The 18,957-nt window shown below is 49.3% G+C and overlaps 1 protein-coding gene across 2 annotated transcripts in view; it reads right to left on the reverse strand.

Annotated features, from left to right (window-relative positions):
• Nucleotides 1–18,957, reverse strand: part of PLEKHG4 (pleckstrin homology and RhoGEF domain containing G4) — a 199,486-nt gene that overhangs the window by 18,789 nt on the left and 161,740 nt on the right. For both annotated transcript variants that reach the window (XM_090062853.1, XM_090062854.1), the window contains exon 14: nt 892–1,850. In XM_090062853.1, the coding sequence (XP_089918979.1) occupies nt 892–1,850 (959 nt within the window). The remainder of the gene's footprint in view (nt 1–891; nt 1,851–18,957) is intronic.

Genomic DNA, 18,957 nt, shown 5'->3' on the forward strand with positions numbered 1-18,957 from the left:
AACATTTGCAGAGGTGATTGCACCAGTACCCCCAGTGCAGGCCTAGTCATCTTCTACACACAAGTGTGTTGGGAACATTAAAATACACCAGCATATTTTTATTACAGACTTTTCCTGGAGTACCTCTGCCCCAGACTCAAAGCAGGTGTAGGGCTATGTTGTCTAGCTGCTTCATTTTTATTGGTATCAAGGCTAATTACACTGGTATAAATGTATTGTGTGTCCAAGCCCTTAGTCCTAAATGGCAAACAGCCTGGTCAGGTGTCCTCCGTTTGCATCTTGGGGTATATTTGCACAAGGCTGTCTCACAGATAGGGAGGATTTTCCCCTGACCAGTGGAAGACCAGCTCTCATGCTGGACAGGGTGGAAGAAGACAGGTGTGGAGGAGAATCCAGGATCCCTTGTCAAATTGGTCTCCTGCCTTGCCCTGCCTTGCTCACCTTCCCCTCTCCATTTCATGTATATCCTTCCCACCTGATAGAGAGGGACCATGACCGTGGTGACATAATCTGCTTTTAATGCCATTCGCTACACATTTCCCCATTAGAGATGCTTTTCCTTCTTTTTCTGAAGGCAGGGGACACTGCTGCAGCCTGTGTGGGGAAGGATAGTAGCTCCTTTCCTGAGCCAGCTGCCCCACAGGACCATGCTGGGTATATCAGGAAGACACGGTTTCCCTTCTGTCCCTCTTTTTCCAACCCCCCATCCTCTGAGACCTGCCTGCTCTCCCAGGACTTGCCTTAGACCCAAAACTAAGCAGGATCCTGCAGAGCTCCAGCATCTGTTACGATGAGTGCTGTTGACTGCCTCCCTCTAGAAATCAGTATTGTGTCCCCACTCATGCTGCACAGAACTGTCAGCAGTAATGGACCACACAAAGAATCACCCACCTGCCCCTGCTCCTTGCTTCTGGTGTGGAGATGAAGCTCTTCTGTGCTTCCAGCAGACAGTCCGCAGCCCAGCTGTAAGCAATTTGCTGCCGTGATGTGCAAGTCCTGTCCACGAGCTCAGTGCTGCTTACTTCCAGCCCCTTAATGAAGACCCCTGTGTTGCCATACCTGGCTGGCTCACTCAGAGTCCTCTGGCAACCAGAGCGCAGGCTCTCACTGCAAGGAAGGTCAAAGCTTTGAGCCTTTCTCAGTGTTCTCTTGGGAGGCGGCCTCTTGGAGGCTGGAGAGGAGTTGGGTAGCTTCACTTCAAGGATTTCCAAGATGCTCTCCAGATTTGGCTTCTCCTCAGGCATGTTGCCTGGAAGCTTTGATGCCTCAGAGCCCCCCACACTAAGGGAAGCCCTGCTTGAGCTGGGACTCATGCTGGGAGTTGCTTGGTAGGTAAAATCTTCCCCAACGCTTATATCCCCATAGCTGCTTGTGGATGGCAAGAGAGTCTTTTCCTTAGTCCACCCAGGGGAACGATTTGACCTACTGTAGAAGTGGGATCCACCTTGACTCCTGTCCAAGGGCAGTCCATGGGCAGCCCCCTCAGAGTGTCTCCTGTGGGAGAAGCTACCACCCTCACTGCCAGGCCTGGCCAGCTCCCCATCAGCTGGCTTCCGGTCTGATGGCAGAGATCTTTGTGTTCTCAGAGCAGCTTCCAGCTTCTTCTCAAAGACTAGTTTTGTCTCCTGGCACTTGGACCAGGCAAATTTCCACTGCTTTAGCCCCTTGTCACTCTTGAGCTCACATGCAAGCTCTTTTATCTCCTGGAACTTGGCATCACTGATTTCTGGGTGCTGTCCCTTGTAGCTTTCCAAACACTTGATCACGGCTGCACAGTGCTCAGAGGAGCTGCAGTCCTCCATGCTGATGCAGGCAAGGTGTCGCATCCCTTCTAGTGCCCACTCATACGCCTGCAACAACAAAAAAGCAGCCAATCAGATTAGAGTGCAAAGAATAAAAACCCAACTCAGTGTCCAAGTGCAGGACAAGAGAAAGGACCAGTGTGCTGTCCGGGACAGTACCGAGAGTGTGAACCAGAGGGGGGCTGCCATTGTCAATGGGGCTTAACAGCTCAGCAAAACAAATGGCTCTTTATCCAGAGGGTTTCAGCTGTGCTACATGCTCAGCCACCACCCTGCCTCCCAGTCAGGTCACTCTCATGCTAAGTACATTTACTGCAGGCTGTCTTGGACGTACTGTGTTTGTCTTCTCAAGTGCCTCTCCTGGCCCTGAGAAGTTGTTAGCAGCACTGCAGGGTTCTCACACATCCACAGACTGGGCGGTTATGTGGGAGTCCCATATTTTACCTGTATCTTATGTCCAACACTTCCATTCCCTTCCCACTCAGTGGGGAAGGGAGTGTTATTAGCAAGTGGCTAGACTTGTTGGAACTGAGGCCACTGCTGTTTGTCTGGATCCCCTTGGGGATGTGTGGGCCTGTACACTGCAAGCATTACACCTGACTGTGTCATCAGGTAGCTTTCCCATCAGAAGCTCTGAGTAACTGTGCAGCAGGACAAACCCAACCATACCTGTTTTCTACTCATTATGAGGATGATTCTGAGCATTAACGGGAGAGGTCCTCACAGCCCCTGTTGGCACTGGGCACAGAGCTTGGCTCACTGGCACTGCTGGGATGCCTGCTCAAGAAGGGTAGTTGGTGCAGTGCTGCTGTCTGTGAGACAGATTTCCCAAGTTCAGCTTTACAAGGGCTGAGGGGACTGGCAGACAAGTTGGGAAACCTTGGGCTTGTACAGAGAGAGGAGCCACTCCCCTCCCTACCCCAGCGGTGGCGGGTATACAGGAGGGGTAGATAATGGCAGCCCTGAAGAGAGAGTACAGGGCATGCAGCAGCCCAGGAAACAAGAATCCTCTCCCCACCCTAAAAAGGAGGATTGCAGGTGTATGGCTGGTTCCTCACGCTGGTTGTGGGAGACAGGATTCAGGCCAAAAACAAAGACATTTAAAAACAGGACTCGGGAGCCCAGCCTGATGCTTTCTCCTATGTCACCAGTCCATCTTTGTGGCCCCTAACCCAGCCTGCCTTACCCTGACCTTTTACCTCTGTGACCCTGGCCTCTAACCAATTCAGGCTTTCTGTTCCCCTGTCCCCAACTTCCGGCTCTCAGCCTAGCCAGGTCTGGCAATATCCATTAAGTGTATCAGCAACTGCCATTGGAAAGTTGTGACTATTTTAGTGGTAGCTCTTTACAAGGATGCCAAAAAGTGTGCTCTTCTGAATAAGAGCAGTCTATTTAGCACACACCTGGGCCACAGGCTGCATGCCTCCCTTGACCGGGTGCAGATGCTCCTCCCCCCATAGTGCATCATGCTGGCACCCCTATGCCATGCCATGTGTCCCCCACCACTGCCATGCATTGCACCACATGGACCTCCTTGCCATACCATGCAGCAGGCATCCCCTGCCACAGCGGTACCCCTGCTCCATGTGGGATCCCCTTGAGTGCCCCAACCACTGTAGGGGTAGGAAGGGGAGCCCAAAGACCCTGGTGGTAATAGTGGGAGAACGATGGACAGAGCAGGACTTGGATGGGGAGCCAGAGGCCATAGTTTAGCCCCTTAGGGGGCAAACACAGCTTGCAGGCCACCAGACAGACAGCACTGACTTAGAGCAACAGGGCCCCGATGCCTGGCTGCCATTCCTAGTACTCTACATAAATAATCACTGTAGTAGATGTTGGACATAGTTACAGTATGACACAGATATTTTCTGTGTAAACTGGGTGGAGCAGGGGCCAGGAAACTATGGCCCATGGGTTGGATCTGGCCCAGAAGGCCCACCCCAACCAAGGCAGCAGGGGGGATCAGGCGTTACACAGCTGCGCCGAGCCACCCATTCCCTATGGAGGCCCCTCCTCAGCAGCTTCCCTGCTTTTTTCTCCGGCCTGTGCTTACCCTGACTGCAGGGGTTTAAGCACGGGAAGGATGAGGTGGGAGGGTGAGAGTTGTGGGCCTTGGCAGGGAGCCAGGTTACAAGCTCTGGCCCAGGGCAGCAATATGTTGCCAGCCTCTGGGCTGGAGATGTTTTGCATCCAGCTATTAGCCATACACTCAAGGTGTATATCCATGTAGGCAAACTGTATAACTGTACACTTGTAATGGGCACCAGTTCAGCTAGGAAACCTGCATGCATAGGGGAAGTAGGCAATGCTTAAAAACCTGTCCCCCACAGTTACAGGAGTCATCTACATGGATTCAAACAATTTGAATATCTACTGCTGTGTGAATGCTGGGAGAGGCTGGCTGGGACTGCTGCCTGCAGCTGAATTCCCACATTGTACTGCATCCTCTCCATACACTTTGTGGACTGTTGCTAACCTTCAGCCATTTACATGAGAGCAGCATTATGAGCACAGGGAACACAGCACAAACCCATGCAAGGGGAGTCCCCATCCCTAAAAATCTAAGACAAGGTACCAGCAAGTGTAACCACCAGCCAGAGGGAATGCTGGCAGAAAGGCTGGGACCATGGCAGGAGTAAAATGAGGCTGCTGATTGACAGTGCTTAGCCTTTTTGTTTTATTTAAATAAATCAAAGATACACAAGCAGGCAACTCACGGCAGTATCTACTGTCTCCGCTGGCTTTCAGCCTGGCTGTTATTGTTGCCTGAGTGAGCCAAATTTCATTCCAAATTACACCAGTATAAATATAGACTATTTTCTTTGGAATCAACAGTGATTTGAGGCTTGTACCAGTAAAGCAAAGTACTGGCCCCAGTACCTACCAAAACAGATATTTAATGTTCTGGTTTTACTCAAATGTAAAAGTGCCGAATCTGACTGACTACACTGAACCCAGACATCTCTGACCTCAGTCTCCTTGGTGGAAAGCTAATGGCTGGTTGTTCAACTAATACTTGAAAATTAATATCTCCTAAAGAAACAACTGAATTATAAAAAAGGTTTGGACACATGATTTGGATAAAGGCAACTGTAATGGGTACCGAGTTTCAGGCAATGGGACTCAATACTATGCAAGTCACCAAATAGGGTTCTCTGACCTGCATTTGTTCTGCAGAGGTCAAGCCACATGGTCTAACAGTACCTTGTGGCCAAAATCTATATCCAAGCTTTCACAGTGCCTCTGAGGATCCTGCTCTCAGTGTCTACCCTACTACCCACTCAGCACCTCATCAAAATCTTACAGTTATCAGCCAACAAAACATGGTGATGCAGAGCAACTAATTTACTAGGAGCTGTAGCCCCATCGAACAGCCTTAGGTATTTGGGACTTGTACAGTGTGAAATGAGTCTGTCAACACTGAATTCCAATGAGTGGCCTTTCTTCTGTGCAGGAAGTAAAGACTGGGGAGGCAGATGGCCAGGAGGCCGCTGACAGCTGCTTTTTTCTGTAACCTAGAGGGGATGGTACATCTTTAGTAGTCCAGTAAAGCAACCCAGACCCCCTTGCCCTGCACACATCAAACATTTCCTTCCCAGAGGCAGATGGGACCCAGCTGTCACATACACAACTGGCCCAGAATTTTTTAATGGTATGTTTTTTCCATTAAAAAAATGTTCATTTGTTGAGACAAACCTTTCCTGAGAAATGGCCAAATTTCAATTTCTTTATCAACCTGAAAACAATGTGAAGACGGCATTAGGAAATGGTCAAACCGTTTGGTGTTTTTAAAGGAAAACATTACACTTTTCCAATTCAAGATGACTTGGTTATCAAATATTAGCTAATCAAAAAACAACCCTGAAAATTAGCAAAACATAACATTTCAATTGAGTAACTCTTTTTTACATTTTTAGTTCACAAAAAGGGTAGATGTTAATGTTTTATTCCAATTTGGGACACAAACTCACCCTCCAAAAAACAAAACAAAACAAAAACCAGTTTTTGCAGGATAAGGAAGTGTTACTTGCCCACCTCTGGCCATTTGTGCTCCCCTGCAGTTTAGGGCAGCTGCCCCAGGTCCCCTCAGAAGGCAGAGTTCAGAAGGCACACACAAAGCAAGCACAGCATGCTTCACAGGATTGATGTCAGCAGGCTGATCCCTGCTGGGTGGCAAGTCCTTTCCTTTCCATTGCTGCCTAAACACATAGTGAAGCCATATTTCAAACTACTTCTCTGGTTGCTTGATTTCTTCATGCAATTCAGTACCATGAAGTGGGGTGGGTGAGTGAGGCACCAGTCTCAGACACCAATTTAGTAGGGATGCCAGAATGGTTGCCCCTCTGCGCCCCACTAACTGAAGCCACATGCCATGAAAACTGGCCCATGCAGTGCTGGCAGGGTGTGTGGCTGGGCAGAGAGGTGCTCTGGGGCTGGGATCTTGTGGTGATCACCGCATGGGGCAGAGCTGCACCGGCTGCCTACACACCCCAGGCAGGGGCATGCAGGCAGCAGACTGCAGCTCTGTCTCACCTCTGGACCATGCTGTCACTTCTGCAAAATCCCAGCTCCAACCCCAGCCCTGGAGCAGCTTCCTGCCCAGCCACACTCCCCACCAGTGCTGCTTAGGCTGGTCTCCATGGAAACTGCCCACAGCAACACAGGCAGGGGCTGCTGGGAAATGGAGTCTGGCTGCTGGCTGGGTCCACCATTTTGCCCACCCCTGTTTTAATGGTTCAGCTTCAAAGGACCAGAGTGAACCATTCTTCTCCTGGGCCCCAGTGGCAAGAAGGGACTTGGCTGGGTTGATGTCATTCTCCATCTTGCTGTTCCCTATGAATTGGGATGATGTAAAAGCAGGGTCTTCCCAATGAGGGCTCTTTTGCTGCATATCCTCTTGAGCCCCTCCACAGATGTCTTCATGGTTCATTTCTCCCATCTCTTTATTCATATCTCTCTCCTTAGAGTAGCTCTTTCTGAAGCTTCATCCCTCTGGTTTGACAGAGCAACACTGGGCCCAGTTTTATCACAGCCATTTGTAAATGTGTAAGGAGTCCCTAAGCAAGGCCAGAGGCACATGAATTACAATATATTGGTACAAAAGTTGAACTGGAGGGTGACGGCCTTGCAGAGCTCTAGTGGGGAGAAATGATATAGCTGCACTTCGCTTTGGCTGTGCTGTACATGCACAGTGAGCTCTATGAGCTTACTAGCTGATTGGAATGAGCTTTGATGAGCTATTGCTTGATTCTAATCCACAGTGCCCTTTTAACATACTTGACTTTCTTCCTGCACACAGGAACTGGGCAGGAGGGTCATTGCCACTATTTTCACTGTGAAAGAGCTCCTCACACAAAGGACTGTTGCATTTTGCTGCAGAGGTGGCACAACTTCATCATCAGCAATCCCTTTCGAGGAGGATTTTTACAACCACTCATTGATGGGTCTTGAAGCATAGGCAGAGGAAGAAAAAAAAATTGGAGGGGCTGAGCACATGCAGGTGCATGCACACTCCCTCCCCCAGGCAGGAAAGTCCGCAGGGGGAGGGGAAAGGGCCACGGGGGGGAGCGGCGTTGCCAAACGCCATCTCATGTCAGCCCCGGCTGCCTCCCAGCCCTGGCCACACCAACCGCAACTGCCTCCCCAGCCCCAGCCCCAGTCCCAGCAGCCTCCCGGCCCTGGCTCCAGCCTCAGCCGCCCACCGCCTGGGGGGACCCAGAGCCTGGAGCTGGAGTGGGGCCAGCCTCAGGTGCACTACCGGGCTGGAGGGAGCAGAGCCCCCAGGACCCCCATATCTGCCCTGCCAGGCCCTATACAGCTGGGGCAGGGTGGGGCGGAGCGTGGGACAAAACTGCAGCTCATCCAGGGATGCAGAGAAGGGCAGTGGCTCCCACTGCTGCACATGTCCCAGGGGGCATGGGGGGCACGTGATCCCAGTCATCGAGTCTGACCCCCTGCCCTGGGTAGGAAAGAGTGCTGGGGTCAGATGACCCCAGCCAGGTGTGTGTCCAATCTCCTTTTAAATACCTCCAAGGAGGGGGACCGCACCACCTCCCTTGGAAGCATATTCCATATTTTGGTACCCCTCACTGTAAAGAATTTTTTCCTGATGTCCAAATCTGAATTTGCTCTCTTCCAGTTTGTGGCCATTATTTTTAGTTACCCCGACAGGTATCCTGGTAAATGTTGTATCCCCCATTTCTTGCTGCCCCCCTCCCTCCTGATGAGTTTGTAGGCAGCCATGAGATCGCCTCTCAGCCCCCTCTTGTGGAGGCTGAAGAGGTTCAGGTCTCCCAGTCAGTCCACATAGGGTTTTTTCTGTAGGCCTTTAACCAGACGAGTGGCCCTCCTCTGAACCCTCTCCAGGCTGAGGTTGTGTTATCACTGGAGTTGGTCAGCAAGCCAGATCTTTCCAGCTCTTGATGTCAGCATCCATTTTCTTGAGGTATGCTTTCTACGGGTCCTTGTTGTGTCTCCTTCACTCTTCATGAGATCTCAGGCCACAGTAAGCTGGGACTAGAGAACTTGTTTTAAGAGTCACAAGTTAGGCATTTGCACACAATGTTTGGTCCAGTGAAGATAGTGCTTGAGAATCACCAGTTCAGTGCTGATAACACTGGCTTCAGCAAGGATGCTGGTCTGTGTGTGACAACTGTCCCATTCGACGTGGATGATTTTCCAGAGGCACTGGCACAATTTACAGCCATCCTGATCCCCACTGAAATCAGCATTGTGACATCACACATAGCAGCCAGGAAACCTAAGCCAGGGAGTACTGCCTGCTGGGGCCTATCTGGAAAGGCTGTGCTCCATAGCAAAGAAGGAAGTGCTTGAAACCTGTCTTATGTTATAGAAACCAGTCTGGCCCTCAGGCTCCTGGCTAGTTTTCATGGTAAGTCATGGATGAGGCAAAGTTTGTATATCCCAGTTCCATAGAGTCTTATTGGTCTCACTTTGTGCAATATGATTTTCAGAGCTCTTTATCTTAGTGTCTAAAAAAATTTTAATCATGGAAAGACTGTGCTGGTTTTCATTTGGGCAATGCCAGCAATTAGATGATGGTTCTGGGTAGAGGGTGCTGTGGGATTCTCAGGGGAGTTTGTCCTTAGGTTAGAGTCAGTCCTTGAATCAGAACCAGCTCCTGGGAACAAGACTTTGGTGTTAGGTTGAGGGTCCTTGGAGCATGGCTTCACTCCTGCATACCTGCATACTGTGTGAGCAATCCTGTTCCAGCATAGGAGAATGTGTACCAATAAAGCAAATTACAGTTAGCCTCTGCCCAGGGCTCGTGTCACTGCCTTCTCATTCACTAGGAACGCAATCTACAAGACCTTGACATTTGCTACTGCTCTGCAGCAGGGCAACACCCTGCTGCAGAGGGTTCTAATTTCCCAGAAACAATGAAGTCCGTGCAGATTGGACTCAGCTGAGCACTGGAGAACCACTGGAACAGACATGTGGCTGAAGATCCCATATGTTTAAAGCCCCTGATTCAGCAAAGTGCTTAAAGCATCTGCTTATGTGCTTTGCTTTAATGAGAGCACAGCCAAGTCCACACACCAAGGGACAGTAGTTATCAAGAGTGGAAACCAGGCATCCCCTGAAGATTCTTATTAAGGAATGAAATATGTGTGCATATAAAGGAATGAAATGCATTCCTTATAAAGGAATAAAATGCATATGTGCGTATGTGGAGTATGAGGCCAGCCCTGTGCCCTATATAGTAACTGAATGCCAGTGCAAAAAAGCCTATCTGCAGACAGAGCAGTCTCTCTGGAGGCAGATGTACAGGTCTGGGTGATTCCATGGTCTTTGACAATTGTTCTCTTGAGCTGCAGCTAAATGGAGTGTGTTCAGCTAGTCTCATTATACATTCAAAGCAAGAAGCTACTTTAGAAAACCCAGCAGCTGCTTCAGCAAAAAAATGCTGCTTCAGCTACAACTAAAACAAATGCCACCAAATGCACCCACAGCCAGCAAAACCACTATCAGTGATGGCCTCTCTGTCTAGTCCCTGGTGCTGGGCTATTAAAGAACCCAGCACCCTATACCAGGAAAATGCACAGTCTGGTGGGAAGGAATGTCTCCTGGCATGAGAGATGTCAGTCACCAAGTGGACAAGACTTGGAAAGGACAAGTCAGTCACCAGGGGATGTTCTGGTTACAGGAGGGCTGAATCTAGGAGCTCAAGTATGACCTGAGGCCAGGCAGGAGGGTATCTGTGAGTCTGAAGTGAACTTGAGAGAAAAAAACATATTTTATCAAATCAAAATGGATTAGCGGTGGCAGGATGCATCCCACCACAGCTGATCTTCTTCACAGGACAAAACATACATTGCAGAGGCCCGATACAGGACAATGGGCAATATATTTCCCTCACCAAGGAATTCTTCATCTTTCTCACTCGACCATGCCTCCTCGCCAGGACCTACACTGTTCCATCCTACCAGGTGAAGCACAGGTTGGTGCAGGTCCCAGCAAGGAGGCACAGGGTGTCATGGGAACCAGGAAATTATTGGTGCCCTGGGCCTCTGCCCTGGGACTCACACTGGGCATCACACCTATGCTTAATACAGATGCATGGGTCAGTACAGAGGCCTGGGGCAGAGCAGGCACTGAGGAATCTCCATGACTGTGGACTTTATCTACTTAAAGAGAGACTCCCTGGTATCTCCCTAGAAAGTCTCAGCCCCAGGCTTTCCCTATTTATAGAGGCACATGGGAGAACCTAGGGGATAGTCTCTGTAAGTGGGGAAACGCTGGATTTCTCAGCTTACTAAGAAGTGCCTCAAGCTTGGGGTATGTCTCTGTAAGAGGAGAAAGCCAGGCAGGTGCCCAGGGCTTTAAGGGGCCCAATCCTGCTGGGAATTCCTATGGTGCACAGGATCAGGCACCTCAAGCCTCCAAACCACCTGCCCAGGGCAGCCGGAGAGTGCAGGCAGCTCTGGCTCTCCCATCATCAAGCAAACAGATGTGCACCACAATAAGGTGGCACAATCTATTACCACCTCTGTTAAAGCCACAAATTCTGGGCATTCATGGCACAACAAAGGGTATGGATGTCTGTTTGCTTCACCTTTTTGCTGCTATCAAACTTTTTATGGCAGTGCAAAGGCAAGGAAAGGTAATATCTGTTTCCAACAAGAGTGTGTCTGCAGTCTATTTTGCTTCCTTTCTGACAGGTGACTACTCATTTTGCTGGCTAATGCGCTAGGTAGGCTGCAAGCAGGATCCTCTGCAGGGTCAAATGTGAAGAGACTGCGAGTGGGTAATTAAGAGTATACACACAGTACTCTCTTCTCTTATTCTGCAGCTGACTGGCCTGTCCCCCTCTTGATCAAGCCCTCTATACCAGCAGGAAGTACTGGCCACCTCTGTGAGCTTAGATAATATCATCAATAGTGCAATTTTATTGGAATGCATCTCCTTTCCCTAGCCCCTAGGTTACAATCACTTGTTCTTTGCCTCTTCACCTCTCAAACTTCACTATTTAAAAAGGAAATGAGCCAGATGTGTCAATACATTGGCCTAGACACAGGGATGTGAAAACTGATCTGCCTATAGTTCAAAAGAGCCTTGCTAGTCTGTCAGCTGCTGGATTACATGGTGCAAGGGATGGACATGGCCCACGAATGACCTTAGGCCAGTGATTAGTGCAGCCAAAGTCCGGGAGGGCCATGACCTAGAGAACCCTCATACATGGCTATGTCTGTGAGCAGGACTGGCCAATTTCCTGCTGCGGAGAGAGTATCCTAACAAAGGCAGAGAGAAGAGGCTTCTCCTTTGTAACTCCCCCTTTTTGACCTGCCTGTGCTAAAGGCTGGGAATGTAAACTGATCCTTCCAGAATAATACAGCCAGGCTGATCCTCCCTGATCCCCATTTAGTAGCATTTGCTCCTAGGACAATCCAAGAGCCAAAGAGAAGTCCAGAAATGATTTTACATGGCAATGACAGCTATTTAAGATCTCAGGGCCTGTTGCAGGCAAGTAAATAGCGGAGCTCTGTCCCCTGCACAATAGGTTCTGCCTCCCATCTTCCTGCAGTTTGTTTGACAAGTGTCTAAATGGCTACCAAGGCTTTACCAGGTCATATCATCTCCCCAGCTGCACTTTCCAGCATACCAAGTGACAGTGATAGGAGTCCGGCTAGCATTGCCCAGTGCCACACACAACAAACTCAGGCATATCAAACAGAGCCATTCTGGGAAATGGCCTCCTGGCTCTGTCCCCAGCTCTTCCCCAGTCTGGGGAGGAGAGAGGTACAGGGCTTAAGTACATGCTTTTCCAGTGATGCTGCAACCAGCTAGAAGGCAACTTCTAAAGATGAAGACTAAAAAGATGAAGGTCTATGTGTGGTGAAGCTGAATATAACCACCACTCCCAAATAACGCTCAAGGAATTAGCTCTGGAAACGGGCAAGAAAGAGCCTATGCCACCTTTGGTGAGGTACTCAGAATTACCCAATAAGCCTTTGACTGCACCTCGGAATTACAAGGAGTTATAACTGTCCTCAACATACAAAGCTACCTACCCCACAGTTGAATTTAAGAGTCAGTGACAGATCAGGTCTACAAGTGTGCTTGGGAAAAGCAGAGTTTATAGTGAAATTTCCATGTGGTTTGTTGTTGTCAGTGTCTCTACTGGGCATACTCCTCCTAGGCTGATACACTACTTCAGCATGTGTCACTGCTGGCTATAGGAAGTGCATGGATTTGTACACATTCCAGTGCAGAACCCACCGAGAATTTTTCTCTTTCAGTGATGTCTACTGTGCCCATCACAGCAACACTTGAATTGCTGTAGGTGAGGAGATCATAAAAGAATACTTCCAGTCCACTGCAAGCAGAGCACCTGGAGTGAGCTAGCAGTTTTCACTGGTGCCTAAAGCCCTTCATTAGGCAGGAGTTCAAGACGCTTTCCCCCTTTAAAATCCGAAGTGTGAAACATGGTGAGACTTCTCCAAGATTGTGATCACAGGGATTTCTAACCCTTCAAAGAGGCAGGAACACATCTCCTGGCACTACTTGATAGCACAGGGAATAGAGGAACAGAAGGGATTATCCTCTTGACTGGGAACATAAATAAGGAAATGGACTGGCTGGAACTGTGTCCCCACCACTTCCTCCCCATAATCTCATGCCTCAAAGAGGGTCTTAGGGTGCCTACAGATGTTTAGGGCCCTGCACTAACTCATGGCACTTTACACAAAGCACCATGAGTTACATCCCTGCTTCCCCTCACCCCTGACCCATGACCCAAAAGATGTTCACCTGTTAGGCTGTGGGGGCGGGCTAAAGCCTGTCTGTACTGGCTTTGGCTAGCAAAGCAAACCTCTCCCTAGCCATCCCCCTGCCCCCCAAACACTGCGGCTGTCATCAGGGTAGGAAGAGGGAACAGCAGGCAGCTGCCAGCAGGGCTCAACCTGGCTGAAACTGGGGTGGGGGCAAAGTGGAACAGAACTCTCCTCATCTTGCAAGGGCCCACCCCCGCTACCCCAACTGTGGTATTGGGGGAGCTGGGCTGGGCCTGCAAAGTGAAGAGGGGCTCTCTTCCCACATCACTCTACCCAGGCCTCTTGACAGTGGCAGCAACAGCTGCTGGTTCAGCTTGGCCTGCCGGAGCTACAGGAGGGTGAGGTGGAATGGAGCCCCCTCACCTTGCCAGCCCAGCTTGGCTTCCCCCAATACACCAGCTGAGCTGAGCCCTGCAAAGCATGAAAAATTGACCCTCAAGGGAACACAAGTTCCCTAAGGCACTCTACTTTAGATCACCTGCATCTAATGCCTCATTTGACAAGCATTAATTTTTTTCCGCGATCAGTCATTTTAGAAGCACTGTGCAGCAGTGCATGTATGTTATATTGCGGCTATACAGCACTTTCTGTAAGCACTCTTAGATAAAGGAAATGAACACAATAGTCAGCTGCTGTTTTGCACTCAGGATGGTTGGTATCTTCCCTGTAAGGCCTAATCATGGTGGGCTCTAAGAACATGAGCTGCTACCACATAAAACAGGCCATGAACTAAAGGGATTTCAGGGCTCTCATGGCCCAAGGAGAAGAGTAAGTTCAAGTGAAGAGTGAGTGAATCTCTAATAAGGCCATGGAGCTCAGTAAGCAGGCATCTGGAGTGGGAGGCAGAAGGTGCATCTATACTACAATGCTCCCAAAAGCATGGCTAAAAAGCATGTTCTGCCTGTTTGCTCACTCCCTGTGGTCATTTGCAAATGGTCTGCCGCAAAATGCCCTTTGTATCTCAGTTATGCAAACCAGACAGTGCATTGTACTGTATGTACCAACCCCAGAAATGAGGCAACCCCAACACCTCTCTAAAAATCTATCTCTAGAGTGCTTGACAGCAGGGCCAGGGATGGGCCTTGGATGGCTTCACTGTCTCATTTCTGCATTGAGTAGTACATAGGTGAGCCATGCTTGAGTGGCACTCCTGGGAGCACAGTGGAAGTGGCCCAGACCAACCTGGAAACACCTCAGTCATGCTGGCCCCTTCTGAGGGGGAAAAAACTGAATGCCATACCCTCACATCCCAGGGAGCCTACCCTGAAAAACCATGACTGAGACTCTGTAGCAGAAATGGGTGCCTGTACAGGACACAGTTAGGGCCTGACTGTACAGGACTGATCATAGCCAGGCCCTGTGAAGAACCAGAACTTGTTCATTCCAAGAAATCCACAAGTGACTGTCTACTGCTCTGATGATTAACATACAGAGAGCATCTGAAGGTGATCTTACATTCAAGTGATCTAATCCTGAAAGCTTGGCACCAAAAACATTATCTAAGTCACAACCCCTTCCAATTCAATGACTCTCCCTGTGAACAAGCCATACACACTTGCTGAATCATGGAGCTCTTTGGGTCAAGGACTGTCTCCTACTAGATGGCTGCAAAGCATCCAACACAAAGAGATGCCATCTGGCTGGGATTTGTAGCCATTGCTACAACATAATCCATCAACAGCATCTCAGGTATGAATTTGGAAAAACAACTAGAGATGACAGGCAGGCAGGAACTGTGGAGACAGAGGTGAGGGATCAGAGCACTGCTGTAACAGGGATGCTAGGAAAGACTTGCTGAGTGCCTGCACACTGCACACAACACTGACCTAACCTGACCTGAGCCAAGCACCTGTCAAAATGTCAAATGTGTAGCCTGGTGGGGCCCGTTTGAATGTAGCCAAAATTCTTCCTGCAGCATGATACCAGAGAATTGTTTGCAATAGTCAGTTCCCAAGCACTGACCTCAACAGAGCTGGGGCCCTGTGAAGACAATGCTCCCCAGCACAAGCTTTTAAAGTAATGGAGTGCACAACAGCGCAAAAACCAATGCAAATGCCTCTCTCCCCTCCATCCTTTGAGAACAGTCTGTCATTTCAGTTATGCAAAGGGGACATCTCATTGTATTGCAAGAAGGAAGGAAGGAAAATCTGAACTCACTCCCTCTAAAATCCACATGCCACTATAGACAGCCCCAAGTATCTGCCCACAGTTACAAATGCCCAGTGTGCCCCTTGTCACATTTTTCAAAATGCAAACCCTAAACTGATACAAGCTGCAGTCTGGGGATTACACCTCAAGCTAGCAGTTCTAAATGGATGTAATTATGAAGCAATTTCCCATTGAGAAGCACAGAGAACTGTTATACAGGCTTAAAAGTTACTGTCACAACAAAGCAGCCACTATGCAAACAAAGAAAAACCTCCTCTGCTAACAGAGAGAGACCAATTAGTTGCACTGGAAAGTGCTTGTGCAGAATACTTAGCTTCCCCTGTGCTTTGGGTCTGCTTTGTATTTTCCTGAGAGTCTTCCCATGCAACTCACTGTAATAATGTCCAAGAGAGAAAAAAACTTCAGGCCAAGAAGTCAGGGTGTTACTAAATGATTAAACAATTTAAAAAATAAACCTACTCTTACCTTCATATTTCTACAGAGGGGGTCCATAGCGCAGCTGAGTACAAATCCGTGTGCTGTGTGCGATCATCCTCTGCGGTCAGACTGAAGCAATGGCGCCCAATTAGTGCACCCTACCAAGTCCTGCTATTCACAAGCAAATGCTGCTAGCCTAAATACCAGATGGACAGTCCCTGGTAACTAGAGAAAAGGAGGTGGGGGGAAGGGCCTTGACTTCACATTAAACCTACTGGAGTGTGTGGAGAACACCCAGAGTTGGGCATTGGACACACCACCTGGCTTTTACATTGTGACAAGAACAGGATAAAATGTCACCACTAGCACGAGCAGAGGATCTGTGAGCAAAGTTAAAAGAAATTAATGCATCCCAAATGGACACATGCTTTGCAGTTAGACTGAATCAGATCTTTCCCGGGGAAATAACAGCACTCTACCCCTGACCACCCTGCTCTTGGACACTAAGGTTAGGGGCAGAAGTTACACATAAACTGGTTAAAGTGATCAGAAATTGGTTTAAATCTATAACAGAACAAAAGTTCAGTGCACATAAACCAGTTTCAAAATGGCCAAAACTGGTTTAAAATAAATCTGGCTGAATGTAGTATCAGACTTAACTGATTGAGGTCAAACTGGCTTATGGAACTTCTGTCCCAGACCCCTTCCTGCTTTAAGTTAAATCAGAGACCCCCAGCATGCTTTTCAGCCGTGGGCTGGGTTGTTATGTGCTATCTGCTCCAGAGAGTAGGGTTGGCCCTGCTCATCTGCTCTCTAGCTGGAGCAGGGGTAGAGGCATAGCCAGATGCCAGCCCAGCATGGTTCTCAGAGGCAAAATGGGTGGCTGGGGATTCCCCCCTCCCACCCCTCTTCCCCCTGGGGACCCCAGCTGGGCTCTGCCTAGCAGGGACAAAGCATCCCCTTGTCAGAGCATACTTCCCCACTCCCCCTCTAAGCACACCCTGGCTAAAATCCCCGCAGGCCAGGGTGAGAGACTAACCTCCCCCCAGTCATACTCAGGACTGCTGGGGGCCTGGCCACACTTCCTCCCTCAGCTCATCTTCCCTCTGCCACTGTGGAAGGGAAGAGAAGGGAAGGGAGGGCTCATTCTAGCACCCCTGGGTCTGGCCTGAGCCACTGCAGGCATGTGCCTGAATTTCCAGAATCAAAAGTGAACTTGCTTGCTGGTTCAATCTACATAGGTTAGACTAACTTGCAAAGATTGAATCAATTCAGGCTTGGACTTTTTGAATGTCTGCACTTAGCCTACAGCAACAACTCCCATTCCCTTCAAGCACTATACATGAGCTAGACCAGTAGTTCCCAATCTGCGGTATGGGTACCACCAGTGGTATGCAGACAACCTGTCAGTGGTACATGTTAAGAGATTTATTATAATTATATTAAAAAAATTTGCTGGTGGTCCTGAAGGTTGTATCATTTTAAATTGGTGGTGCACAATTTGTCAGAGTTTGGGAACTGTTGAGTTAGACAGCATGTGGAGCTGTGGCTTTTGTATGCATCAGGAACCAGGTATTTCAGAGAACAGGAGCCTCCTCCCAACCTGTCATTTGTCAGTGACTTCCTCTTTATGCAGAGGATTCATTTATTTTTTTTACTCTGTTCCCCATACATGAAGCACATAGAATCCCTTTCACTGTCTGGATTAGATTGACATGGGGAAGCCAAGAACCCAAGTTGTGTGGACTGGATCTTCATGAAATGCTGTGAGAAGGAAGGAATAAAGTATTGAACTGTTTCTGGGCAGTAGTGAACATGGTTCCCCTCCCATGGGTGACTGGTGCCACCTTAATCAGGGGGGCATGCTGATCCTGCCAACCAGGGGGGAGGGGTCTCCCTGACTAAGGCAGCACCAGTTGCCCATGGGAGGGGAACCATGTTCACTACTGCCAATTGCTGCAACCGCTTCCAGGAGTGGCTGCAGCCACTTCCAGAAGCAGGTACAGCAATCGGCTGGTGCTTGCAGTGGGGCACGAGCACTCCCACCTACCCATCGCCTAAGCAGCAAGCACAGCCAGTCAGGGGGTACACCAGTGCTCTCAGGGGGTGCGTGTGCACCCGTGTACCCCTATGCATCACCACTGTCCACTCCTCTCAAAATGGGAGGCAATTATATTAAAATTGTTAGTCCATCTAAATTCAATCATTAAGGAAAAATTCTTCAGAACTTTATTATTATTATTTATATTATTATTCATGGAAAAGACCTTACCCCAGCCTCATGTTAGATACAGTACAAATACAGAACAAATGGCCCCTGACTCAAAGAGCTTACAATCCAAACATGAGACAAGAAATGACAGTTGGCAACAGAAAAACAGATGGGTGGTGTAAGGAAATGAAGAGATCCTGTGGTCATTTTGATTGGTACCTTGATTGGTCTTAACATACCAGCAGCTTAACCAGTGTCAGGTATTTTGTAGGCCTCAAAGAAGACTGGTATGGCTGAACTAGCCAACTGCCCATCATGAATGACGGAGTGTTTCAGGGACTGTTTGCATGCCCCACCCTGCTCCTCGGGACTGGCCATGTAAACAGTCCCTCCACCCAAGGGTGATGCATAGGAGGTGCACATGGGTGCATGTGTACCCCCTGAGTATGGCAGTACACACTCTACAAAAAGGCTGACAGTGTCAGCAGTGCCTGCGGGCAGTTGCTGCTCACCCCCCCACTGCTGACAGCATCTGTGGGTGGTCCATGATCGCCGCTGGCTCCTGCCAACACTGCTAGCAGCATCCGTTGCCGGCAGGGGTTGCCGACCCCTGGTCGGCGTTTGCCACTCCCACCCTGCCTCCCGCCGCTGACAGTGCCAGCGGTGTCTGCGGGAGCATCAGCTTACCACTGTCGCTTTCCTGCTGCTGGGGGCACACACCGCCTCCCTGCCTGAGGCCAAGGCCAAGGCGATGGAGGTGGCAGCAGAGGCAGCAGATACCTCCCCCTGCCCGCCTCTGCCCCGCCCCGCTGCCTGAAGTGGAAGCAGCAACGGCAGTGGCAGTGGCAGCCTGCACACAGATATGCCTTGACTTTATCTACACTAGAGCAACTCAGTATCGACACTGAGTGCCAAATTAGGCACTCAAAAATCATGTAACTGGCTTAAAAAGCAGATTTGGCATGTCTACATGAGACACTTTATTTGAGATTAGTGCAAACTACTGCACAGTAAGCATTACCATTAACATGTGCAGATGCTTACTCCACAGTAATTTGCGCTA

This window comes from Crocodylus siamensis, chromosome 9 (genome assembly GCF_052110815.1).
Source record: "Crocodylus siamensis isolate JL-2025a chromosome 9, ASM5211081v1, whole genome shotgun sequence".
NCBI lineage: Eukaryota > Metazoa > Chordata > Crocodylia > Crocodylidae > Crocodylus > Crocodylus siamensis.